Source organism: Girardinichthys multiradiatus, chromosome 20 (assembly GCF_021462225.1).
Source record: "Girardinichthys multiradiatus isolate DD_20200921_A chromosome 20, DD_fGirMul_XY1, whole genome shotgun sequence".
Taxonomy (NCBI): Eukaryota; Metazoa; Chordata; class Actinopteri; order Cyprinodontiformes; family Goodeidae; genus Girardinichthys; species Girardinichthys multiradiatus.
Window position 1 is genome coordinate 34,592,825 of NC_061812.1, and position 27,760 is coordinate 34,620,584.

Here is a 27,760-nt window from a genome sequence, read left to right on the forward strand (position 1 = left end):
AAAAACTGGAGCCCAGAAACCTAGTGAAAATTGTTATATTTGTTACTAAATCTCCCTTTTTCACTAAGACCAAACATCTCTCTCCACATTGTGGATCATTTCTGTTTTGTGTTTAACTTCCAAGTAGTCTAAACAAACTGCTTTAGATAATGCTGTCTGTGTTGCAGACTGACTGCCCTGACAGTGTTGTAACATTCCTGCTGGTAAAACAAACCTGATTGGAAGTCTTGTGCTTTAAGAAAATGGTAGAAGTCGCTATTTAGCCAGTAGTTTGACAAGTCCAAAGCTGGCAGGATTAAGAAGGGCAGATGTTTTGGCCCTTTTTGCAGCTGTCCTTTTTTTTTAGAAAAAGTGAGTTGCCTTTCCTCAGTCTCCTTACTGTAGTCAGGGTACCCGCGGGGTCTTAAAAGTATTTAAAAAGTCTTGAATTTTTTACTAAATAATTAAGGCCTTAAAAGTATTAAATTTTGAAGACAAATTATAAAATGTCATTTACAGGTCTTAATTTATTTTGTCCTTTAGTGAGACAATAAATGCAAAAATTTTCTAAAATACTGAAGCAAAATGTGTTGTTGGTGTGTGCGAGCAATGTAAGAATTCATGCGCCCAATAACGATTATCCGTTTTACGAAGGGCCCGTCAGCCGACTTTCTCCCGCGGGCTCAGTGAGTGGTGGGGAAACAAAACCACCTTGTTAGTAAGTTAGCTTAGTGTGCTTCAGAATGGGCAAGTGTCATTTTAACCCGAAGTGGCTGCAGAATCCAAAATATGAGTGGGTTAAACCTAATTCAGACAATGACCATGAGGCCCAATGCTGTTTGTGCCGAAAATCTTTTAAGCTGGGGACGATGGGACTTATGGCTTTGGACTCCCATATGAAGAGCGCCAAACATGTCGCTTATGCTATAGCCCACCAACAGCAGGCACCTATTGCTCAGTTCTGTTCAAAGCAAGGCTCTACTTTAACAACCAGCAACGTGGCTACTGCAAGCAATACTGAAGCCACCGCATCATCGGTAGTACAGCCGGTAGTGAACCTGCGAGCTCATTTGCCAACTCTTTGGGCACAGGTGATTTGGATCCTGAAAACAATTTCGGACCACCAGTCATTTACTTCGAACGACGAAATTAGCGTAAAGTGGATTGCTGTACTTTTTTAACCTAATCTGCATTTCATCTCTTGTATAACCAAAAGGTTGCTTGTAAGGCAATAGTGAGTGGTGTTGACTCTTAATGTGAGAAACATGCATATTTTCTTTATTTTATTATTGCACAGCTCACAAAGTTAATGTCTATTATATATGAAAGTCTAAATAAAATAAGTTCAAGTACCTGGCAATTATTTTCTCTGGCTTAAAATCTTAAAATAGATTTTTTATTATATCATTCATAATTTTATTGCTATAGCTGTGAAATTGGCATTAAATTTCCTTCTAGGTGGTCTTAAAAAGGTCTTAAAAAGTCTTAAATTTCACTTGAAGACCCTTCGGGGTACCCTGTGTAGTGCTTGTGTAGCCTTGTAGGTGACTAGTAAAAGCAATCTATAAGTACTTAGAGTACAATCTCAAGGTTCAAGGTAAAGGTACATATGGGGCACGGTTCGTTTACTACCTCTATGTTTGGGTCATGGTTTGGTACAGGTGTGGTTCAGGATTAAAAAATAATGGTTTCAAATCACAAATGCTAGATTTCTTTTCACAACTTTCAATAAAAAGTAAAAATCCAATAATAAATCAATCAAAAAATAAACAAACCACCACGCCACTTTGAGGGGTGTTCTATGCTAGCAGGCTATACATAGCAAGGTGGGATTAAATCAGTTACTGTGGATAAAACGGGTCAAAAACTTTTATTAAGTCCAAAACTGACAGGTATATTTCTTGTAATGAAAACAAGACAAAAAGGTGCTTGATTTAAATATTTTTGCCTTAACCTCATGCAATAAAAAACACATCTGTAAAATAATGCCACAAAACTTACCTCAAACTGCTCTTGTTATTAATGCAAATATATTCATGTGTGTACCCCTCTAATGCTGGTTGCTGCATATTCTACACATACCAAGTATCTTACTGGAAGCAGTTTGCCAACATGTGTTGGTTTAAGTCATGTCTAATTATGCTAATAATAATTTATAATTTAGCTTGTTTGCATATTTGCATCAGCTGTATGTTCTATATTCAACTTAATGATATCTATTTATTTTTAAAAACACAAATGGCTCACTATTTTTATATAATTGTAAATAAATTCCGGCAGTAATGGGTTAAATACAAAATCTAAAATGTTAAACACAAACTCACCTTTCAACATTGTTTTAACACTAGGTGGTACTAGTTGAGAACCTGTTTAATGTATGTTGGTGCCTGTGGGCATATTTGATGCCCTTATTAAATTATATCATGCGTAGCAAAACCTATTTTGCTGACTCAAACTAGCTTGCAGAAGTGGTATGCATGATACTAAGCATATAGAAGGAATGCTGAAACAACTTGCGTTAAACGCTATTATTTGACTACTGGGCTTGCCACATTTCATTGATCCTTGTCCACTGCTGCTGTAACTTGTGACCTGAACTTGTGCACTATAGAATAATAAGAAGCTAGTTTTTCTCTGACTTCCTGTGTGTCATCATTATCAGCTATTGTATTAATTTGGTGTGGAGTGTTTTCATATAGTACCTTAAACAATTTCTGTTGGGGCACTGAAACAAAAAGTTAAAGCATTTGTGTGTCCGTTACTGAAAAAGAGTGGTGACCATCTGTGACAGAGGATTCCATATGTGATTGCATTAAACCCACAACTGATGCCTAAAATGTCATAGTTTATATTAGTTTCTCTTAGCTTCTGTTTTATCAGTGCTGAACCAGTATTTTAAAGGCTTTCTTGTCTACATGGCTGTTAAATAGGTCATGGAATGCTGGTATACAGTTTTCCTCCATGATAAACAGAGGTGAAGAATCCAGAAGCTTACCTGAAAGCAGGATTTAATTTAATTTCAGCCTTCTTAAGAATGTGTACATGCTGTGAAAACTAAGGTTGATGTATGTGAATCATTTGCTGACTTCTTCCCCTTTCTATTTTCAGATCTTGTCATCTTTGGAGCGGGACGAGCAGGCGAGGAGACAGAGACTGAGGAGCAAGCTGGAGCAGGTCATCGACACAATGGCCCTGGCCAGCTGAGAACAATCCACCTGCCCCCTTTCCTCATAACTCTTCTCCATCTGTTGCTCTGTCTCCGTCGCTCTTCTCAGACAACAAACAAACAAACAGAAAAAGTCCAACCCCCAGAAACACGAACTGCAAAAGGACCGAAGCAGTATACTGCAGACTTGGGGTGGGGTTCGACAGAGATGGGCGGGCCTGTGTACGCTTACATGTGTATGTTTGTGTTTGTCTGCAGCACCGGTGCAGCGTGTGGGCTTGTGTCTGTGTGAGAGGCTCGGACTCCAGACATTTTCACACATGCATACGTGGAGAACAAGTCCCTTGACAGTGTGTGATTATCGTGGATGTTGGTGTTTGTGGTTTGCTTGAGATTTTTTTTGTTTTGTTTGGATTTCAGAAAAATTTGTCATTATGACACTGACGATGACCAGGAAAATCGAGAGAAGCTCAGACACTCCACACATGGTGTCACGAACAGAGTGGACCAATATGTTAGAGCCAGTGGAGAGTGGCTCTGAAGGTCATGTGACTCCAAAAGTTGTCACGCTTTTCTTTGTTGTATAAATGTAATCAACTGCCCACTCTCTGATCTCTCGCCACTTGTATTACTGCAGAATTTGCACAATTTACAGAAACCTTACAAAGCAAGACTATATAGATATTATATATAAATACAGTTTTTAATGAAAGATTAGGGAGAAAACATTTTTGTTGTGTTTTTTTCATTGAAACTGTCAAACACAATAAAAATAAAACAATGAAACATGATTTGATATTTCAAGTACAGACGAAAAGACTCAATGTAGGCAGAAAATGAATGAAAAACAAAATAAAAAATTCGTACTGTGCCATGTTTTCTTTGAATGTTGTTTAGTGTAAAGACATTTTGTTAGATGGAATGTGAAACAGTCTGATTTTTAAATATGATCATTGCCTAGTGACTAAAAAGAGCTGATTGAGATCATCGTTGAATGTGGAAGTAAACATAGCGACAGACAAAAAAACTTCATTAAGATGCTGTTTTGATTCAGGCGCCGCTATCTGTTGGCTTTAAAAAGCCAAATATCATATAATTATTTTATTGTTAGCTTCTAGCTCCTCAGCTGTTTGTCTATTAGTTTCGAAAGCAGCACCTGATTAATAGTCATTTACTGACTGAACAATGAAGTAGCTACATTGCACTACCTAAAATATTTTACTGTAGTTTTCCCCGATGCATAACTGACACCATAGAGTTGCATGTCAGTCACTTACAGCATTATTATAATTATCATGATTCTGGCTTACTGCTTTTGAAAACCCCAAAATTCTACTAAAAACTATGTCCATGTGTCGTAAGGTAGAATTTAGAGACCTCTCTATTCTCTGTAAGAGGGAAAACCTACAAAACCGGCGGGGTATCAAATATTTTCCCCACTGTACATCTGTGTGAAGGCTCTTGAAGCACTGACTCCAGTTGTAGTCCACACCGAAAACTCTTGAATGGGCTTTGCTTCAGCATCCTGTCAAGGCTTCGGTTGTCTCTGTTGCTTGCCCATTTTTTTATATCAGATATTTTTTTCTTCCACCCAATTTTCCATACAATAACATTTCTGTATTGAAAGTTTATTTTTTAAATTTTAGGTAGTATTCTTATTTTCCGAGAAACTGAATCATTTGTTATCATTGGCTGTAAGCCTTTATCATCAAAATGAACAGAAACAAACTCTTGAAATATATGACTCTGCATATAGTAGAATCTTTGAGTTTCACTTTTTGAATTGAATTGCTGAAATAAATCGATTTTAATGGTATTCCAATTTTCTAAGATGCAACTGTATGCCACAATCAAGACTCCACCGGCCATTAGTTTCTGTTTGCCATTTTTTAATGACCTATTTTTCCAAAAAAATGAGCAAAGCTAAACCCTTACCGCTTGCAGACAGTTCAGGTAGCGCTTAGCTGAGCCACTTAAAAGGGACACAAAGTCAGAAAAGCTGTTTTCAGCCTCCAGCCACTATTCCCCAGCATTCCTCAGTTATAATACCCAAAAAAGGGGGCATGGAAAAGATCAACTGAGCATTTCTTTCGACATCTAAATTTGAGGTATGGGTTTTAGCTTTTCATCCATGCTGAGGTTGTAGAAGCAGCTCTGTTCATTAGCCACATCAGACGGAGTAATCCTCCCCTCAGCCTGCAGCTCTTGTTTTAAAACTAGCCTATTGCCATGTGTGGCTTAAGCTTTTTTATATTGCTTCTCCCTTAAGAGGATTTCTGTTTCTCTTTTTTTAAAGTCTTGACGTCATAGTTTTTGACCTTGTGGTGAGAAATGATTTTTTTTCTGCTTGCCGAAAAACCAAACTGTGGTCTGTATAATGTTTTTGTTAATGTTTCATTTGTAAATTGTATACTTTTTCATAATGAACAAATACGGTTGGCCATTTATTTTGCCTTTTGTTTTCGTTTTTGTTTTCCAAACATGTAAATTGTACATTTTTACGGTACATGGAAGACCATGGAAAAATTCCTTTCAGCTTACCGGAAGTTGAAGTACTTGACCGAACTCCTGGTTTTATTTTCCTGATCTAAAGGATCGGAATAAAACGGTTCATCGGGTCAGATGAGCCTGTGTCGTCGTGATGGAAATGTGACTTGCTGCTTTAATTCTTGTACCTTTGTTTTTCTATCCAACATTAGGGCTGTCATCGTAAATGCTGTTGCTGTTCATCCCAACCACTTTGTTTACTGTGCATGTCTGAGACCTGACATGCATATCAACCTTTTTTAACTGGAAACTTGTTTGAACTTGATTGTTTACCCTGTAGACTGAAAACAAGTATGCCTGTCCATTCAATAATGAAAAATTCTCCTTAGATTTAATGTTGGCTCTTATGTCATACCTGTTAGATGAAATAGGTAAGCATTATATGGAAATATGGTGGCACTAAAGTGGGCAGCTGATTGGTTGACTCTTGGTTGAGTCTTTGTTTGATTCTGGAGTGCATTTGAATATATCTAGTTCAAAATCAAAAATCGTAAAGATGGGCTTAGGCAGGGCAGTACTGTTTATAGTGGTTAATTTACCCATGAACCACCAATGTCTGTTTCCTCTGACTTTTTGCTGCATTTTTACATTTTGGTGCTCTTTTTGTAAAAATCACATGGCATAAAAATACATCATTGCTGAGGCTTATTTGTTCTCTGAAGGGCCATCTGTTGAGTGATGTTTCTGAGTACAGGGGGCAAAATTAGCTGCTGGAGATGCTGCTCAGTATCCAGCTGGTAATCTGTCAGACTCTTTAAAAATAGTTCAACCTTCTCAGCTCTTTCTCTGTTTTTGATTCTGTTCATGTCATCCTGGCTGGTTTCAGAGGTCAGATTCATTTATCACCTTCATGGTTACTTGCTTTTTTTTTTTTTTAATTGACCCACTTTGCAAGTCTAAACTGTTTTGCTGGCTTCCCATCTCTGGTTAATGCGGCTGATGGTTTGCATTTACTGTAACTGAGGTGAAAGAATGTTTGTCTAAAAGCATATGTGTCATCCGAAGCAGCCGCCACCAGCAGCCAAGTTACAACTCTTAACAAGTACAAGAAGCTCAGTGTTTTTCTGTGATGCTGGATTTTAGGCTGTTTTCAGTCACAACAAAACAAAGGATCATGTCTGATTTTAGAGCTCTGTCTTCAGGTTGAGTGGATTCAGCACACAGTGGTGCATAATTCCTTACTTTTTGGTTATTTCTAGCCTCTTTAAAATCATTGCTGAATCAAAATTGAGACCTTGGTTTTCCTGCTTTCCTCTCAATCTAGAACATACTTTTTTTCCCCAGAATGATCGTTTCTTAGGATCCATGGAAACAAAGCAAATGAATTTAAGATAGTCGGCAAGAGAATTTTAATGCTTCAATTACCTGTACTTTTTTAGAGTTTCAGACTTGAAGCAACTGTCATGAGTTTGCAGTTTAACACTCATTGTGTAAATATTATGTTATGTTCCTATTTTGCAGATTTACTACTTGTAAATAAACACGCATCAAGGAGAGATTAAACATTTTTTGCTAAATAAGTTCTGACTTGGAGTCATAATGTGGGTTTCTTCATAAATAAAATACTGAAAATGATTGGTCTGCAGACTGAAAATCAATTAATTGACATAAAAGCAGTCCAGTGAGAAATCTTTTCAGTCAACTAACAACTCGCTACAATTTCACAAACACAGGTACATGGGAACAAAACTTTAGAGCTAGCTAAAAAAAATGTAAAGCTAGTGTCTACTTTTTTATGCATGTATGCATCACAGAACCTCTAACTAGTAATTCATGGTTTTCAGTTTCCCTAAAGTACAAATATGATGAAACACACTGGCATCTGCCTGCTGGACTGGATCAGAACCAGGTACAATGTTGCAATCACACACAGGATAATGATGAGCTCGCTGTCAGATAATTACAACCAGTCACTGGGGTTATTATTGGAGAACATATACCAAACTTTAAAATGTCGAGTTTGCTAAACTGTACTTGGACTCTGAAAAAGTCTTTGCTCTCTTACAGATTTCTTCTGGTTTTGCTTTTTTGTCACACCTCAGTGTTTCAAATGATTGACTACCTTTTCTTATAACCAACAAAGATAACATGAGCAAATACAAAATGCTGTTTTCCAATGAGGGTTTAATGTTTAAAGGGAAAAAGCTTTCCAAAGCAACATGTCTTGTGATTACATTGTGAATTAACTGATTAAACTACATTTTTTTAAAAGCTGAGCTCAACGTCACTAAACCCTGGCCTGATTATTATCTGACCTGCAGATATAATAATTTAAGAAACTCTGTAACCGCATCTAAAAAAATTCAAAAACAGTAGTCGATGAACTCCATCAGTCTGGAAAGGCTACAAGCCATTCCTAAGACTTTGGTACGCCAACAAGCAGAAGTGAAGAAAACATGCAGCAGTGGTGAATGTTCCCAGGAGAGGCCACTCAACCAAACATGGCTCAATTAAAACATTTCTACAAAGGAGAGTTGGTCAAAATTCCTCTGTGGTGACACATTGCCAGTTATCGCAAACTCTTGATGTTAATTATTGCTAAGTGTGGAATAATTTGGCAATAATTCCAGGCTGGTTTGTATAGTATAGTAAAACAGCTTTTTGTAATAGGTCAGGTTATCATTATGCAATATTACAATTTGTTTAATGATCTGAAACTAGTGTAAGTGTGAAAAAACAGCAAAAACAGAATACATTAGAAAACAACCATCCTTTTCACAGCACTGTACTTTCCTTGCACACTTTGGATTCCTTATTTGGACTCCTTATTACCAACTGACCAATTTTTAACCCCACAGCCTACCTGTGTGTTCTTGCTAATCATGTCCATGTTGTGACAACAGTTTATCCATCTTCTGCTTCCAGCAGAAAAATTCATCTCATCACAAGCAAAGAATTATGTCTGTTTTTTTAACATGACAGTGAGTCCACTGCACTCCAAAGACCTCCATAGTCACCAGATCCCCGTCCAATAGACTACCTTTTGGAATGTGGTGGAAAAGTTTACTTGCGTTAAAAAAATAAAATTAAAAAAATCTGAAAGTGTGGTGTGTATTTATTCTGCCCCATTACTTTATCTTTCGGATCATGTCTCTAGTTTAGCACATCTAAAGACTAAACTCTTTTCCTATTCTTTGCAAAAGAGTTCTGGCTCAGTCAGATTGGATGGAAAGGGTCTGTGAACATAAACTTCCTTGTCTTACCACAGATTCTCAATTGATTTAGGTTTAATATTAAGTTCTGCTGTTTAGTAATATTCTTACTTAACTTCGGTGCATACTACAAGTCTAGCCCTTTAATGGACTGTGTCATTTTCTATCAGCTGCTTAATGTTGAATATTTTCAATCAAAAGGAACCCTCTTGTCACGCAGCAGTGAGATAGCAGTCTCCTTTCATAACGATCAGCATCGTTAATCATTTTTACAGAAATGTGCTCGGCTGGCTGCTGGGGGTTTGTTCTCCAGCAGAGGTAATACTAACACATTTAGCTTGTAGGCATACATCATGCTCGCACTGCCCTCAGCTTACGTGAGCACTTGACTGGAAGAGCAGCTCTGTGTGTGGAACACAGCCGAGTGTCAGGCTCAGATGAGCCAGGCTGCTGATTTTAATGGCACGTATTGTTGCTGAACAAGAAGAAGGAATGGAGCAGAGAAAAAAAGGAGACCAAGAAAAAATGACTGGAAAACAGTCCTTTTTTCCCTTCATATCCTGCCATAACACGTCAGCACTACCCTCTCTCATATCAATGGATTCAATGCGGCTAGATTAGACAGAAAATGTTATCGTTCAAACCATGTTTAACCAGCCAGGCTAATTCAATTAAAATTCCATCCAAGGAAGAACGCTGAAATTGCGTAATGGTTGTGGGAGCGCTGATTCTCGTAATGATCCTGTCAAGAGGCAAATGATCTCACGGCTCAAACATTATGATAAATTCCTTGCAAAGCACACGATGCTCATTCCTTTACCCTCCCACCCTCTACCTATTCTTTGTGTGTTAAATTCTGTTGCTGTAGTTAATAAAGCTATGATCTAAATTTGCCCCCCCCCCCTCTTCCCTTTCCCAGTTTAATCCTGTTTAGTCACAAATGGGGTGATCTGTTTTATCACATACAGTGAAATGGAAGTTCCATTTTAGTCTTTTTGGTGTCTGTCATATTGTTTTGCATCAAGTCTGTGGCGGAACCAGGACACAGTGAGTGGCAACGGTATCTATAGGGCCACTAAATCCGGTGAGAGGTTCAGTTGCTCCTAGCAAGGAAAAGGTGACAGGCGTGACTTGTTGAGGGAAGCTACAAGTTGGATTACTGTCACGTCTTTAACTTGTGGGGCTCAGAAAAGGCTGTCTGAAAAATGTGGAGTAGGCGTAAGGCACAGGTGTTGCCAACCTTCAGCCCACCACAGGCATAAACAGTCATATGAGAGCATTGTTCATTTTTAGTAACCTCAGATGAAGAACAATACTTTGAAGTTGGTTAAATTAATGGCCAACGTCTCTGTGTAACAGTTAAAGTTAAAGTAAACATGTAACAGTTATCTAAACAACTTTCCAGAGCCTTAAAAGGACAATACAGGAGTTTCTGAGCTAAGGTTCTGTTACAAGGTTCGAAGCACCTAATTTCTCACATAAAATAGAAAACTCCAAGCCAACACTTCTACTGCCTTAAAACAACTCCAGTTTTTAAAGTGCCTTAGTGCCTACAACTGGTGTTTGTTTTTCATCTTTATGCTTGCATTGCATGGTTTTTTGTAAAGAAGTTGAAGATTATTTAGGACCAAAATGAAAGTATGAGGCTTGTGCGACCTTTGATCTTCCCATGTGAAATGTACTTAAAATGAGACGAAGGTTTTCCAGTCAGAGTAAAAACCTAAAAGCAAACTAAGGAAGTATAAAAATCAATAAAATAGTGTTCACTTTAACTGCCACCTTTCTCTGTTTTTTACTTCTTTACTTTTATATTAAGCTGTTACTCTGACCAGAGTACATGTTCTGTTCTCAGTACGTTTTACACAAGAAGATCCCCGGTGGTCACCGTCTGCTACCTCCATTTTCAGTGTGAATAATGACTGGCTTGTATGTAAATTATCGTCCAATGCAAACCATAGGCTCATGGAATACCGGTGGCTGCAGAACAACGCCAAAATCAAAATTTTTCCACAACCATGTAAGACAGCTGGCATGAGAGGTTTGAGCTCATATGCTGTTTGATTCTTACCAGGTAAAGCACTGTCTATTTTGTCTTAAGGTCTCTTCTTTAAACTCAGCTGACAAATAACATTTTTTCAGAAGATTTGTGGTAAATTCTGGTGTTGCTTTGCGTGCTCCCATCCTTATTTTAGAAGAAAGCTTGCTCCTGGAAACCCTTCCAAACAAGTAGGGCTTGTTGAATCTATTTTTTTTTTTCAATTTTATTGCCATGAACTGAATGAGTTGGAGCTTTTAGAGACTACTCTCCTGGACAGTCTGAGTTTGGGGTGAATTTTCTGAGATGCCAGTCCTGTCTTACATGTTTTCTATGAATGAAAATAATTCTCACTGTACTGGTGGAAATTACCCTATAACTCTTTTAAGATGATTGGGCAGCGACGATTGTGTCTCTCAGTTTACTGCTGATGTCTTTCCTCCCTGACATTGTGGCATTATGTACCAGAGCAGTAAACTCTTGCTTTTATAGAGGTGGTCACATGTGTTAATGATCAATTAAACAATTGCATTTGACTAGCAGCACCTGTCAAAGACCAACAGAACGTTGGTCTAAGAGATCAAAGCTCCACCAACTGTTCCTACTTGTAATGAAAGCTTTGTAAATATCAACTCAGAAAGAATTTAAAAGAATGAGTTCACTTTAGATCAGTGTCTTAGGGAATCAAGCTTCACTTGCTTCACTATTTCAGATTGGAGGTTTCTCTGCTCTGACTGGCTTGTTAATTTCTCCACAGGTAGAATCCATTATGCACTCCAGCTCCTTGTCTGAGCCAGTGAAAATCCATTCCCTGCTCCACTGACCTGAAGCGTCCTGATGTCTGATTAACACACATGGGATAACAATCTATATAGAGCGTTCCAGACCTCTTGAAGACCTCGTCTATAGTGTCCACTGGTCCTAATCTCCTGAACACAGACTCTGTATTGATAGGGCCTTATGATTTAATTGATTTCTTAAATTGTTTGACATATACTCCCTCCATTTTCTTTGAAATCAAAAAGCTGAAAACTTTGAACTGTCACCTTCTTCACCTTTGATCGAGCTTCTCTTTCTTCTAGATGTGCACTCACTCAAAAATACTCCAGAGAACCCCCCTGCCACCCCGGCTGTGAATGGTAAGAGGTCTGTCCGATTATGCTCCCCCATCAGGTTTGTGTCATGAACCCCAGGGATTCAGAGGAGCACGTCTGATTAGCGCAACCAAGCCTTATGCCCCCACACAGAGATGAGGCTGCTTGCATGTACGTAAAATGCTTTTACATGCAGATGTTTTATTTTTCTGCCTACGTGAATGGCTCGCGTGCAATCATGGGATCGGTGAGGTCAACTGCACACATCCCACACTGGATGCCATCAGTCAACTCAATCACTACTCAACAAGCTGAGTGTGTGCAGTAAATTGATAAAATGGTTTTTAATGGCTTCAGTCCATACGTGCTCCATTGTTTCTCTCATTCATGTACATTCGCATGCAAATATACACACAATCCAGCCCAATGTTTTGATCTTCAAATGGGCATCTCTGGCTGCAGGATTTTTTTGCCTCTATCCTTTCTCTTGCAGCTTCAGTGAAACCTGAAAGGAATCGCTTTTCCTCAGAGAGAAGGCTGATTCTCTTTCGGCCTATTGTGGCGTGAAGCTTTGAGTGGGCACAACAAAGACGGCAAATAGTTATGTATAAATTTTTTACTTACCTTTTTGAATTGTTCTTTAAAAAGGAATTCCTTAGACAGAGAAAGAATAATTGTCATTCTTGCTGTGTTTACTAAGTAATTAGCTACAATGTATGGCATTAAAATATAAATAATACACGTTCCTTAAAGGTTTTCTTCCAGCTTTTTTTTCACCACATCACAAATATAAATTAATGGGATCAAATAAAATAATCACACATCTAAAGATTTGATGAGTTTGGACAAAGATACATAAAAACCAGATTTTTAATAGCATTTTCAGCCACATGTTAAAAACACTTTCTACATATATGGAAAAAGACACAGAGAGACATAAAAACCTACTTTGCTTGCTAGTACAGTGACATAAGGAGGGGGTCTTGATTTTCTTCATTACCATCCCCAAAACCTGTTCTGGTTTGCTTGTTTATTTGTTTACTTGTTGAACATTTGCCAAAACGATGTACTGCACAGTTTTGTGGGAACATTAAAGAATATTGTGAACACTAACAAACTGATCAGTATCTGTCACATCCCCCGATGATAAAGCAGAACCCCTCTGCTTTTAGTGTCAATTCCGGTTTTAGCTCAGGAATGTGCCACAAATAAGGCATAAATAATCCATCCAGCTATCCTTGGAACAAACATTAAGTAAAAATGGACAAAGGGGTGAGGTGGTATGGAGATGCATTAGCAGAAGAAGAACTGCTGGTGTTCTGTGCTGCTTTAATGGATAACATTGCCATTGACCAGGGCAGTTGCCCTGGTCAATGGCAATGTTATCCATTAAATCGGTTTAAAATCACTTCACTCCGTCTTATTATAATTAACAGCTATGGACAATGATCATTCTCGTCACATTACTGACAAATTGGCGGTCATAAAGGACAAAGTTGAGGAGCATGCTGTAGCTACCACCTCTGTTCCAGGTGACCTCAGGCTATTTGTTTACATTAGCATGTGTCAGTTGCTTCGGATACCTTTCTCTCCTTAATGAATTAAATCATCTTCTGGAAACTGCTTCTTGTTACTCAGTTCAATGTTTTGTATATTCTTGTTTCCTAAACACTTAGACTCTTTTTGTCACTGATAGTTGTATTTGATAGAACGTTTTCTGATTTTTGAGAACTTTTAATTATGTGGATGTTTTTAAGCTCTCTTTTTTTACATCCCACCACAACAGCTTTGATATAAGTCCGCTGTGGCTTTCAAACTGTTCAGAAAGTCTAGCTTCCTTCACAATGACAGGAACATGCTCTCAGAAGCAACCAAAAGGATTCTGGACTGTATGGAGGATGTACAATGGTGCTCAGATGACCTGCAGACAGTAGCAGACTTGGCCATTTTAAAGGCCCCAGGCGAACAAGAAAGGGACCCAAGTCTGCTGTAATGTACCAGTAGGCCCTGAGGGCTCCCACAGTTTTCATACCGGAATACTGCAGCAAATTCCTATTTTAATAAGGCACAACTACTGATTAAAATGTGTTGGCAAAACCTTTGTTTTATTATTATAATAAAACAGTGCTAAAGCAAGTCTTATCAACACCACTCTGTACAAACTAATGACAAGGTAGAGGTGGAAAATTTAGTCAACATATAATATATACCTAAATTAGCAGATTTCCATAACTTTATATCAAAATTCTCTTAGAATTATATTGGCTACTCCTAGGACAGGAAAGAGTTTGCCTGACAGTGGCCCTTTGCAGGTGTGGACAGGGAGCCAGACTCGATGAAGGATGATGGACAATAAGACGTTCAGGCAAGAGAGACACTTGTATGAACTGTAAAAGGACAACAATAAAAAGTTGTTTTAGCTGCAAATCTTGTAATTTGTTCCTTCCCTTTTTATATTTTCAGTTGACAATGTTGTTTACACAATATATTAACCTGCAGAGAGGAAAGTTAATGAGAGTAACTGCAATTATGAAATGTACAGATAAAAATCAAAGTCACACAATATAAGTCATATACAGCCATGTACAGTGGTGTGAAAAGTGCTTGCACCTTCCTAAATTTCTTATTTTTTGCATGTTTGTCACACAAGTGTTGCAGATTATCAAACAAATGTAAATATTAGTCAAAGACCACACAAGGAAACACAAAACGCAGTTTTTAAATGCCGACTTTTATTATCCAAAAAAAAATCCAAACCTACATGACTCTGTGTGAAAAGGTTATTTCCCTGTAAACCTGTGTTTTTGGGGCATGTCGAGTCACGTCTGGCAGGTGCGATAGCCAGGAAACGGGGGTGTGGAATAGACAAAATACCTACCTCTCATGTTTTGCTTTATTGTGGGGAGCTGGGAGATAATCATGGCGTTTCACTTGGAAAGAAAGCCAAGCCCAAATAAGCAACTTCACGTTTAAAAACAAGCCCAAAAAACCGCAACCCGCGACTCAGTAGGTTTGAAAGCAACTTTAGAGAAAAACAAGCCCAAAGTCGCTTATGATAAGCTGACAGGTACATTGCACTTGCTAATATGCCATTTTAGTATGAGAACAGGGGGGAGCATGCAACGTCGAACATGCATTTTGTCACATTTTTTGTTATTGTTTTGATTGTATATTAAAAAATTTTTATCTCAAAGATACAGTATTAATGCATAGGTATTGTCAGGGGGTTGGGCAACCAGTTTGGGCCCTTACTGGTTGGGGACTCCAGGCGGTTGCCTACCTTTGCCTATATGGTATCGCCTGATAAGATGCACCCTTTTTCCGAATCAGCTTTATTGCCAAGTTTGTACATACAAACAAAGAATTTGACTCTGGTACACTTTGCTCTCTGGGTTTAAAAAAAAAAAAGGGTTATAAGATATATTTTTGCATGTCTCTTTATGTCCTTAAATATATTTATACATATATATAAAGGTGCATTTGCAACTTCAGTATTCTGTTGTTTGGTAATGTTCATCAGAGAAACAACCTGGGAGAAGAAACTGTCTCTGTGGCGGCCGGTTTTAGTGAACAGTGCTCTGTAGCGACGGCCTGAAGGTAAAACTCAAAACAGTTTATGTGCAGGGTGTGTGGGGTCTGCAGAGATTTTAGCAGCTCTTTTCCTGACCCTAGACCTGTATAAGTCCTGGATGGAGGGAAGGTCAGCCCTGATTATTCTCTCTGCAGACCTGATTATTCGTTGCAGTCTGGACCTGTCCTGTTTTGTGGATGAGCCAAACCACACTGAGATGGATGAAGACAGGACAGACTGAATGATGGCAGTGTAGAAGATGACCAGCAGCTGCTGTGGAAGGTTGTACTTCTTGAGTTGCCTCAGGAAGTACAGTCTCTGCTGGTCTCTGCTGGACCCTCTTCCGAACAGTGTCTATGTATGAGGACGATCTCAGGTCCTCAGAGATGGTGGTTCCTAGGAACCTGAAGTGGTCCACAGCTGCTACGGTGTTGTTGAGGATGGTGAGGGGGGTGTATGGGGGTGGTGTTCTCTGAACGTCCACCACCATTTCCACAGTCTTGAGTGGGTTGAGTTCAAGGTAGTTCTGACAACACCAGTGTACCAGCCGATCCACCTCCTGTCTGTATGCAGACTCATCACCATCCTGGATCAGTCCAATGACAGTGGTGTCATCTGCAAACTTCAGGAGTTTCACGGACGAGTCTGCTGAAGTGCAGTCACTTGTGTACTGGGAGAAGAGGAGTGGGGATAGAACACACCCCTGGGGGGCACCAGTACTTATTGATCTGGATCGGGAGAAGATGCTCCCCAGTCTCACCTGCTGCTGTCGGTCCGTCAGGAAGCTGTTGATCCACTGACAGGTGGAGGCTGGGATGTTGAGCTGGGTGAGCTTCTGGTGGAGGATGTCTGGTATGATGTTGTTGAAGGCCGAGCTGAAGTCTACAAACAGGATCCTGGCGTACGTCCCTGGATGGTTGAGGTGTTGGAGGATGAAGTGTAGACCTAAATTGACAGCATCATCTGTTGACCTGTTTGCTCAGTAAGCAAACTGCAGGGGGCCTGTGATGTCTTTCAGGTGCTTCAACACCAGCCGCTCAAAGGATTGCATGACCACAGACGTCAGGTCTACAGGCCTATAGTCATTTAATCCTAGGATGGTGGGTTTCTTGGGCACCGGGATGATGGTGGATCGTTTGAGGCAGGAGGGGACCTCACACGTCTCCAGTCACTTGTTGAAGATTCGGGTGAAGATCGGGGCGAGTTGATTTGCACAGGCTTTCAGGCATGATGGGGAGACATTATCAGGTCCTCCAGCTTTCTTTGTTTTCATGCGCTGAAAGAGCCTGTTTACATCTTCCTCGGAGATCTGTAGTGCAGGCAGAGGATCTGAAGGTAGGGGGTTGGTTGCTTTATGGGAAGAATTTGTTCCTGAAGGGGATGTGGAGGAGATGATTCGAGGTGTGAACGGCTTCCTGTCATGTCTGCAGTAGAAGCCATTCAGACAGTTAGCCAGGCGAGGATTCTGTTCAGGATGGGTGGGGGGGCTCCTATAGGCAGTCAGGTTTCTCAGATCAGTCCATACAGCCGAAGTATCACCAGTAGAAAGGCTGTTCTTTAGCTTCTCACTGTAGCTTCTCTGTAGCTTTTTATTGTTATTAATGGAAATACGTTTTGAAAAGTACAGGGAGCAAAGTAGACTGTTGGCTAAATTATTGTTGCTGGCCACTGTGGTTGGATCGAATGAACAGTTCATAAATACTAAGTCAAAAATACTAAGAAGTTGGAAGAAACTGAACCAGAACAGAAACATGTCAGATCCCAAAAAAAAAAACAGATGGGAGACATCAAGGCAAGACAGAGAACCTAATTGAAAACCACTGAGAGAACTGGCCAAAAAAACCAATGACATCTCTTAACCCAGACATTTACAAGGATTGATATCATTTAGCCTTTAAGATGCTTGAAACTTTTTCTTGAGGAGTGTTTCACTCTGTCCAACCAATTCCATACAAAGTCAAAATTATCAACCCACAATTCAATGTAAAAACCTTTGTACTTGGAGAAAAATGTGGAAGCAGTATAAACTGGATAAAGGATGGGGAAAGAATAAAGGAAGTTCTTCAGAACTGCTCCATGATTGGCTCAGGAAGAGATATACGAAACATCATTCGTCACTATGCAAAGGATGGAGAGGATAGACACACATACCTGATGGTCAACGAATGGATATTTGAAGTCGATCCTAAAAGCCTGCATGTGCACCCAGTTGGAAAAAAACTAAAAAGTACAGACGATAAGCTGGAAATTAGAAAACTGATCGTTGAACAGCACAAACCAGGAAGAGAAAGGTATGCAAACATTCAAGCTAACACTCTGAAAGACAAAAGAAAGAATTATGGCTCCTGTTTTTTAATTTTTTTTATCAGACAGAATTCAACAAAAACACATTACACTGTATTTTTCTTCTGGTATTTAATTGCTTCAGTTAAAGCTGAATCTGCACAAAATTTCAGAACTTTTCCATTGATTTTGATGGCCTTGGATTTGGATGAACACCGTGTTAAGGGGAAGCCAAATTTTTGGTTTGATGAACATTCCATGGCCAGAGGAGGTACCTGGATTGACCAGAAAAAATGAAGATTTAGTTGCTCAGCACCTTCTGTTGAAAATATGACCAAAACACTAAAGGACCGGGTCAGTGAAGTTTTAGAAAGACAGTATGGCATGTTTAAAATATGGCAGAACACTTGTGGCAAGGATAATGAAATGGAACAGATAGCCAGAACTGCACAGGAGTATGGAATTTGTGTAGAAGAATCAGACCTACCAAAAGTCCTAGAAGACTGTAAAAACTTAGGTTAGGTCAAAGTAGCAGAACAGGAGATGGAGAAAAGTCTTGAACACCTGTAACATTCGGAGGTCAAATACAGAAAAACTATAGCATGCCTACTTCTTCAATAGGAAGATTCCAGATGGGAACAAATGTGATGCTCCCTTGAAATTTGTATAGAGATTGACCACTTGTTCACTCAACGAATAACCTTCTTGGAGTTGTTTGTTCTCCAAATATTTGTATTATATTGGTATTTCTGTGTTGTATGGCTTTTATTGTGAACAGCAAATAAAACAATTTTATGTACAAACTTGTTTCCATACTGTGTATATGTCAATAAACATTCATTAATTCATTCATTCATTCATTCCGTGGTCATACTATACTGAGAGTCTTTGTGTGATTCAGTCTCAGTATAAATTACAGCTGTTCATTAATATCACAGAAGAATTTTGGAGGACATCAGTGAACAGATACTGTTGGACCAGCCATAGGATGGAACAAAACTACACACACAGAGAACAAAACACTGCTAAAAACTCTGATTCCCAGAATGTATGGTTTTAACCTATCCTCCGGCACAGCTCCCAAGAAGGAGGAATCACAGCTGGAATCCCCGTGAAATCAGAAATCAACTATACTAACTTCGCTGGCTGAGTTCGAAAACTTCTTCGAAGAATCTCAGAACCCAGAAGTATAGGTGCGGTTTGCTGTATGTGTTAGTAGACGCTGACCGTCTACCAACAGAAAATATGACTAGCTGTCTTAAACCATCCATTCTGAGCTTCCGCAGAATAAAAAAAAACTGAGTCAAAGATTCCCCAAGAAGAGATGGTGTCTCTAATTATGTAGAGTGAAGCGGCTTTGCCTTCCACTGCTCTGAGAGAGAATGGTGTAGGAACAGCAGCTTCGCAGTTTCAGGTTGTGTTTTTAAAGTTGCGACAAACTATAGATTAATGAGAGATTTAAACACAGATTGGCCATAATGTACCACCAGCGCTCAAACATACATTAATACACATAAGCACATGTGGAGCTTAAAGGGTTGCTAAATAAATATTTTCTTTGTTAGCTGAACTGCTAACTCCAGATGTGTCCAAAAGTTTATTGATTTCTAATTTGGCAAATTATTCTTAAAACCTTATTTTATTAAAATAATGTTTTATTTACCCTTCTGCTGGTTGCTGAACACATACAATAAATTGTCTTAAATAGTTTTAAAAGTGATTTAGCCTCACTCCATATTCCTCAAGACAAATCTTATGTTCACATTAAACTGTGATATCATTGCATTATTGTACTAGTTATGGGTCATTCTTTTGTTCTTTTTGTACTTTATTAGTTCTACTTATTCTTTCAGGGAGAGCATTAATCAGCGAAGGGGCAAAGACGACCATGACAACCTTGGAGGAGCTGCAGAGATCCACAGCTCAGTTGGGAGAATCTGTTTACAAATGTCAAGTGCTCTACAAATCTGGTCTTGCTTTAACCATGGTAAGATTGTTGAATTGTTAAAAAAACAGATAAAAATTCTGCAGTTAGCAAAAAGCCATGAAGGTGATTAGGATAGTATGTGGAAGAATGAGGTGCTGCTTTGCAGTGACGGATGGGCAAAAAAGCTGTTAGACACTTACCCCAAAAATTGCAGCTGTAAGTGCAGTTAAGACTGGTTCTATAAATCAGTAAATTAGGGGGTTCAATGGGTACAAACACTAAACATTTCATTTTTTATGTGTCAAACATTACCTTTGAAAAATATTTATCATTTTCTGCCAATCACAAGAAATCCTGATGAAATATATTGAAGTTTTGGGTCAACAAAAATTGCTTGTGATCCAGTGCATTGTAGGATTGAGATAAGATGTTGACATTTCCTGGCAGAAGAACTGACATTGTGAGGCATCGTGAGGCTTAATTACTTCAATTTATTAACCAGAAAGCTGAGGGTTTGGAGACTGGGGGTTGAATTTAAACTGCAGGTGCACAGTCAATCATGTGGGCGTTAGGTGAAGACGAAAGACAGAATCGCATGATGTTTTTAAGGACCTCCCTGACGCTACCTTACCGTCTGTCTACAGCAGATAATATTTCTTATTGACCTTTTAGTTTAATAACTATAGATGCCACATGGGATGATGTGAGATAAAACTCAAACCCCACTCGTGAACTTTTTGCCGTTTCTCTGCCATAATCTGCAGCTGGGGGTGTGTGGGTGTAATGATCTTGGTCTACTGTGTAAGTTACATCCTGTAAAACATTTGACAAGTTTTGGTTCCTATAATACGTCAAATATACGTTAAATATATTAATTCATATTCTGTAATAACTGCAGTTCAGCTTAATTCAGTTCACTTAATTTAATTCCTTTACATCGCACCTGTTCACAACAAATGTTATGTCAATGCACTTCATAAGGCAAAAAGGTGCAAGTCATTATCAAGTATATTGAAACATTTAATCAAAGCCCTATATAATAATTCAAATGAAATTAATGAAATGAAAACTGGAGTACAGTTATAATACAATGCAGTCAAATTCTGTTTATTATGCCAGTTGGTCAAATGTAATCATCGATGGGAGCTCATCCGATTGCATTGGGTCATTGACTTCGAAGTAATCCCTTCTTATGAGGGAGCATGAGGTGACAGTGGAAAGGAGGGACTCGTTTTAAAAGGAACAAGCCTCCAGCAGAACTGTTGCTAATGAAATGAGCCCTAAGACAGCAGTACCACCAATAGGATAAAAACGATAGTACTGATAGCTAGTTACAGCTCTCTCAATGGTTTTGTTTACTAAATAGACTGGGTTAAACACAGAAAGACAGGTAAAAGTGTGTAATCAATAGAGAGGGAACATTAAGTTATTGGCATTCATAACTTAGCCTGTAGCCTCCTCTAGAAACCAGACACACCTAAACACAGAAACTCTGGGCCAGATGTAGCTTTGAATGGGAGAAACATAATGGCAGCAGTAGTTGCAAATAATGAATAGTTGGAGAGTAGCAGAAGAAAATAGTAGAGCAAGGAAAGTGGTTAGAATGTCCTTTAGCAACCTATATCAGTCTAACTACAGAGCTAGCTCAGGATAACATGAACCACTCTGACTTAAGCATTTTTAAAAAGGAAGCTTTTAAGCCTAGTCATAAAACTAGACAGCGTGTCTGTTTTACACACAAATGCAAAATATGCAACTGCAATAAAATTATTTAAGCGATGAAGGAAAAAGCTGAACCTGTTGTAGAAAACTGACAATACAAGGTGGGTCACAAGGTTTTATAGAAAGGGTAGACACGCAGGAATCACCTACCAGGAAACAATCGCTGCCTGATGGGAGAAGTCTATTCAAGAGCCACAGGTCAACCATAGTGTCATGATGGATCACTGAATTAATCGATGAGTGTGCAAATTTTAGCCCCTTTTCCAAAGCACTTTAAGAAAGGATTAACGTGCCTTTGTGATGAAGTGATAACATACGGTTTTAGTGACCAGCAAGCAGCAGGATTTCCCATCATAAACAAGACTCCGAGATAAGTTTTGACAAGAAAAGGAAGAAGGCGAGATATTTCCTTATTATTGTTTTGTAAAGAATGGTATGAGTACACTTCAGACACAGATATTATATGTAGTGCTGTCATCGATGTCGCTATATTTTGTGTACGCTCATAGTTGTGAGGGATAATGGCACTCTCCACTTGTGATTTATAAATGGTCATAGGGAGCTCAGAGGCGGCACGTCTTTGTGGATTTATGACAGAAATGTTTAGTGACAGAGGCCGATACACAACATATGCATGGGACAATAAATTCCAAAATTGCAAAAACATTATGCCTAGTGGAAGATTCCTGGGCTGACAAATTGGACTGTGATGATGATAAGTGCTTTCACTACTCCCTTATGCAGGGGTCGCCACAGCAAGCTTGTACAATTTGCACACAGACGTGGCAACGTTTTCCACCGGATGCCCATCCTGACAGAACCAGGAATTGAACCCAGGTTCCCTGTATCAAAGACGTGGACTTACCCAAATTGGAGTCTGACATTGGAAAAACACCAAATCCATAAAATGTATTGTAAATAACAATCCGATCTTTGAGATTCATTTCTTTAATTTCACTGAGTTATTTAAATTTCCTAATTTATCGGTAAAAATTATTGAATGAACAGTTTCACAAGTGTGAAACTGTTTGTGGTTTTCTTTTCTATTCCCAATATTGTTTAAAATGAACCTCACCTGAAATTTACTTTACCTGACTCCATATTGAACATGTATGCACACAAATAACTAATCCTTTGAAATTTTGTCTTTGAATGTCTTAATAAAAAGGAAAGACACTCCTGCACATTTGCGTGAAGGGACACGATTCAGCCTGCAAATCATTAAAGTATGACGGCCTTTATTCATGCTGCTGCTTACTTCACACTGCAAACTGCTGCTTGAATTACTGTGTGATATGAAAATTCTGCTGCTTCTGCTCTTCCACCAAGCAATCCAGCTGCCAAATGGTCAGATGTACTTTTATGTGCTGTAGCAAGAATATTACAGAACATACATCAGCTTGTGCCTAGAACACATAAAAATGACCACTATGAAAAACATCTTGCTGTGTCGTTTATCTTCTGTGCAATTAGTAAGAAGGAATAAGTGTGTTGGCTTTGCTGCAAAAAGCATTTAGTTGACATGACAACACTGCAGAGTAAATTTTTAATTTAAGAAGGATCAATATATACCTATGTGAGTGTTTGTTTGTATTTTTAACAAAACGCATGTTACTTCAAATCGTATCAAATCCACTAAAATTCTAAAAAATGAAAATGGTCCCCAAATAAAGTTTTTAGTGCACAGTTCACATGTCGAAGCCTCACAGGGACTGACTATAAATAATTTATAGCCTCAGTTGCTTGATGCTGCCTCTCTCCTGCCTTTGTGGACTGATTTCAGTTCTTCTGGTGGCAGAGCTTTCAAAATCCAGCAGCCTCGACCTTATCTCCTCCTCTCTGAATTAATGGCACTTGTATTGCAGGGGGGAGAAAAATGATGGAAGGCAAGGTTAGTGCTTGCCATGGTGGAAACGATTGCTGCTGCACAAATGGATGAAGAGGTCGATTTGGTGTCACGTAGTCATGGTAACCTATCACACAAGCATCATCACTGTTAGGAGAGAGTTCTCGGTGACAAAAACCACTGTTTTAACCAGTTTCACCTCAGTTTTAAGCTTAAGGTAATACATACATATGGAACTTTGTAGAAAATACTGTGAGAAATACAACAAAAGAGTTGCTTAAAAAAAAAAACAACAACATCCAACCAATTGAAGTGAAATAAGAAGTTAAGCCATGTTCGAGACAGGATAAAATGACTGTTGGTGCTCCAAAACAGCAGCAGGTGTGTGTCTGATAATGACCAGGTGGAGATGGCTCGGCTCTGTTTCCTTCCATCACTCTAGTGAGTCCTCGAGGGTGAAAAAGGTGGCAGTAGGAGAAAGAGAGGTGAAAAGAAGATGAGAGTATCCACAAGTCTGGGAAAGTGTTACCAATGGCGTGTGTTCTCCATCTCTTGTGCAACTTCCAACTTTCCTCCACATGGGCTCTTGTTGACTTCAGGCTCTTCAACTAGATTGCTGATTGAACAGCTGGGGAACAAACAAGAAGACCAACCTGCAACATAGTGCTGTGCTCAACCATTTTCATTAGAATTAGTAACAGTTTTCCAGCATGAAATGTGGCCCTCTTTTATGCTACATATTCCTGGTATATAGTCTTTGTACTTGTGTTCAATCCCATTTACTCTGACACCTCTTAATAAAAAACAATCCCAACAAGTCAACTAATTATCAAATCAAATCTAATCCACCTGTGTTTAGTTTAATCCCAGCATAAGTTGTTCTGTGAAGGTCTCAGAGATTCGTCAGAGAACATTAGTGAACAAACAGCATCAAGAAGACCTAGAACAGAGCAGACCGGTCGGGCACAAAGTTATGGAGACGTTTAAAGTAGAGTTTTAAAGTAGAGGGTTTTAAAACAGTATCCCAAGGTTTGAACATCTTACAAAGCGCTGTTCAATCACTCAACAATTGGAAAAGTATCGCACAACTTCAGACCTTCAATGACATTTCAGTCCTCTTAAACAGGCTGGGCAAGGACAGCATTAAATGGTAAAGCACCTAATTAATTGACATTTTCTGCTTGACTAACACTCAATGAGTTTCCATTTAAAACAGTGTACTTATTTGATTTTCTAAAGTGGAAAAAACTATTTAATTCGTTGTAGAGAGAGCATGACACGCCTTGAGATGCAACCATTTTACCATAAGAACTGCATTCAAAATACTGCAGCAGCCCAACGTTTTACAAATTAGACTCTGTTTAGGGCTTCATTAACAGAAAATCGCATGTAAATTACATCCAGTTCAAACATGTCTGTGTAGAAACAGAGGTGATGATAGAAGACCTTGAAAGTTCAGCTTTTCTACCATAGATCACATGCTGTTTTAGCTTGTGAAATCCTGCTAATGATGATATCTGTTCGGATGTGCGTCGGCATGTGAAATGAGTTTTTAGTGGATCTGTGAGTGTCTTCAATTATCAACTTAACATGCTGTGATCTGCTTTCATATTGTGAACAGTAAATCGAGGAAGACTCTTTATTATCTGAATAACCATTCTGCAGAGCTGCATATTGGCATTGATCATTTTCTACTGTGGTATTTAGATACTATCCCCACTTTAATTAGCTGTAGCAGACTCGCCATGTTAAGCTGTAGCTATAGGATTTTGTGGGGAGGCCCAGAGCTTGATGCTCCCAAGATAGCACCTCAAGGAGAACATCTATTGGCTCTCATTATTCATGGTTCATTTAGCTTCATTGTAATATCAATTTACCGTTTCAATTAATTTGTCATTAATCTAATTGTTTGTCACCAAATGTTTAATAATCATTACTTGAAGACAGCCACTGGTGTTTTAATATTTTTATGCCGCTTTTGGCTTTTAATTTAAGTTTTGTTCCTTTTTTGGATTAAGCGAGCTGTCTGCCTTTCTACTTACTAACTTGAAATTGGGAGAAAAAAAATCAGATGGACTTTTATTAAACTATGTCCATCATTTTGATGAATGTTCATCATATAAAAAAGCTCTAAAAATGATCTGCAACCGAATCCTGACCACCTGCTGCCATGTTCAGAGCCACTGAAGAGCTATTTGGCAGTGAGAATACCCTGAGACCATGAAGAAAATGCCCACTAACTACAAATCAGAACATAAATAACTGAGTAAACTGTCCATCTAAGCCTGGTCTATCGTCAGTTTAATAGTCAGGGTAATACAATGAGTACACAGAATATCTGGAGCAGAGGAAACCACCAAGAGATTGCATACAACACAGTGTTTAGAAACCCCCCCGTCCATTATACTTGAACCGCTTAGACTTTCTCTCACTGGCTTCTCAAGTTTATTTAAAAGACTTGGAGACCTCTCTTAAGTCATACTGAATCTCATTCCTGCCTGACTGTAATGACTGCTTTAGTGGAGTATGTACAAATCTTCAGTTTCTGGGTCCACTTCCCTGATAGTTCGTTGCTGTGTCTGGGTCCCTGCCTCTATGAAGCCAAACATACAGTAGATTTAGAGACATCTTATACATCTATACAAATATTGCGTAGGTTTAAAATGGGTGGCTGTTCCTACAAGATTTTTTTTAATCAGTCATTCCATACAGTTTTTAGTCAAAGTAATAACATGTCTGAACCTCAGAGTATTTTCTGCAACTTACATCCACACGTGCATGCAGTGTTATTTTTAAATCACACCCACTTCATTTATCTTTTAATTGATGCCTTTGTGTTTATAAGCATTACATGTGCCAAGCAAATCTAACTTCCTAACTGTTCACTATTTACGCTCTTAAATGCTCTCTGAAACTCGTGTTTTTGAGCTGTATTTTTGACTCAAACTAAAATAACTCTGAGTAGCCTTGACAGTGCAGAAGATTCTGAACAAATTGACAAAAATGACTTTAAATGATCGTCCCCTGGAGTGTATAAACTAAACTAATACTTCAAAACTTCCCACATATGACTCTTTACCGACAAATTTACAAATGTAGATGTAAATGTAGCCAGTAGTCACAGCTGGATGCAAGTTGAACCTGAAGAAATACAGGAATGTGGCCCTCTGAATTCATGACAGAAATTTAAGCAAAAGTCTTGTGATTTGAGGGGAAGACAACGTTCATCCTTCATGTACAGTCTGTGTTTAAACATCAGCATGTTAGCGTCATACATGACATCAAATTAAAGTCGTTTTGCTAATTAAACCAGAATACTGAGTGTGTTCCACTTGCAGGTAGAAAAACCAGTGGGATATGCTAATTATCGCAGTGTTAACTTCTGTTAACCATACATACCAAAGCCTGTTTAAATACTAAGTGAAAATCCTTAAAAGAATAAATTGCATTGTGCCTTTTATTTAATGTAATAAAGAAGTGCAAATAAACAGTTTATTCCTGACTCTAACTATTCTTTATACTACCGTTACCCATATAGGTCTATTTCAAATTGGAATCCCGACTTCTATTTGATCTTCTGATTGGGAACTCTGGAAATTCGACTCCCTGGCCCAAATAAACTGCACCACCAAGTTAATGAAGAACCACTATATTAACGGGGTTAGGGGTTCAGCAACTTTTACAAGCCAAAGAGCATTTTGTGTACTTGCTGCTGCTAAATAAAAGTTCTGAGCTTAAAAACCTAATTCAGTTCTCACAAAAGATAATTTATTAGGTTTAAGAAGACATACACTTTCTCATGAATAACAGGGCCAGTTGAGTCTTTTTCATATTTATAGGAAATGGAGAAAAACCATTTGCTTACCTTAACAAAGCACATACATTTTGCTGAATTATGATTTAAAGGCCTGACCCACACAATATCCCTTATTAGTGTCTTTCAGTTATCAAAGGAGTATGCACATATATTTAAAAAAAACGGAAAATAGGATTGCTCAAACAAGTATTGCTTTTTTCTTTCCATTATATTGAACATTTGATATTTCTGTATAATTTTGTATCAAAATCATAAAACCCATTATGTGGGTGTCTAAAGAGCCACATGTAGCACATGCAAATGGAGCCGTAGGTTGCCATCAGAACCTTGAGCCAGCTGAGTTGCTCCCATAACAATCAGAGAAGGCTTTGGTTTTTAACAGAAGTTGATTCTGTAGAGGCTATGTTGTATTTACAAAATTAGGGCAGCTAACGTCCTTAGTCCAGGTTTGATGGACATACAGAACAGAGTAATAGGCAGATCCGTCTACTGAAGCGACGCCACAGAGTTTATTTTTTTAAGCAAAATTACATTTCAGAGCTGTTGTAAACTGCTTACACCATGTCCTTATCTGCTTATATCGTTTGATCAGTTTTTTCTCTGTTATTGTCACTGTCATAT

The 27,760-nt window shown here is 38.6% G+C and overlaps 1 protein-coding gene across 4 annotated transcripts in view; it reads left to right on the top strand.

Annotated features, from left to right (window-relative positions):
- Nucleotides 1–7,267, top strand: part of LOC124856168 (plexin-A1-like) — a 271,437-nt gene extending 264,170 nt beyond the window's left edge. For all 4 annotated transcript variants that reach the window (XM_047346402.1, XM_047346404.1, XM_047346403.1 and 1 more), the window contains exon 32: nt 3,088–7,267. In XM_047346402.1, the coding sequence (XP_047202358.1) occupies nt 3,088–3,183 (96 nt within the window). In that variant the 3' untranslated portion in view covers nt 3,184–7,267. The remainder of the gene's footprint in view (nt 1–3,087) is intronic.
- The last annotated feature ends 20,493 nt before the right edge of the window (nt 7,268–27,760 follow it).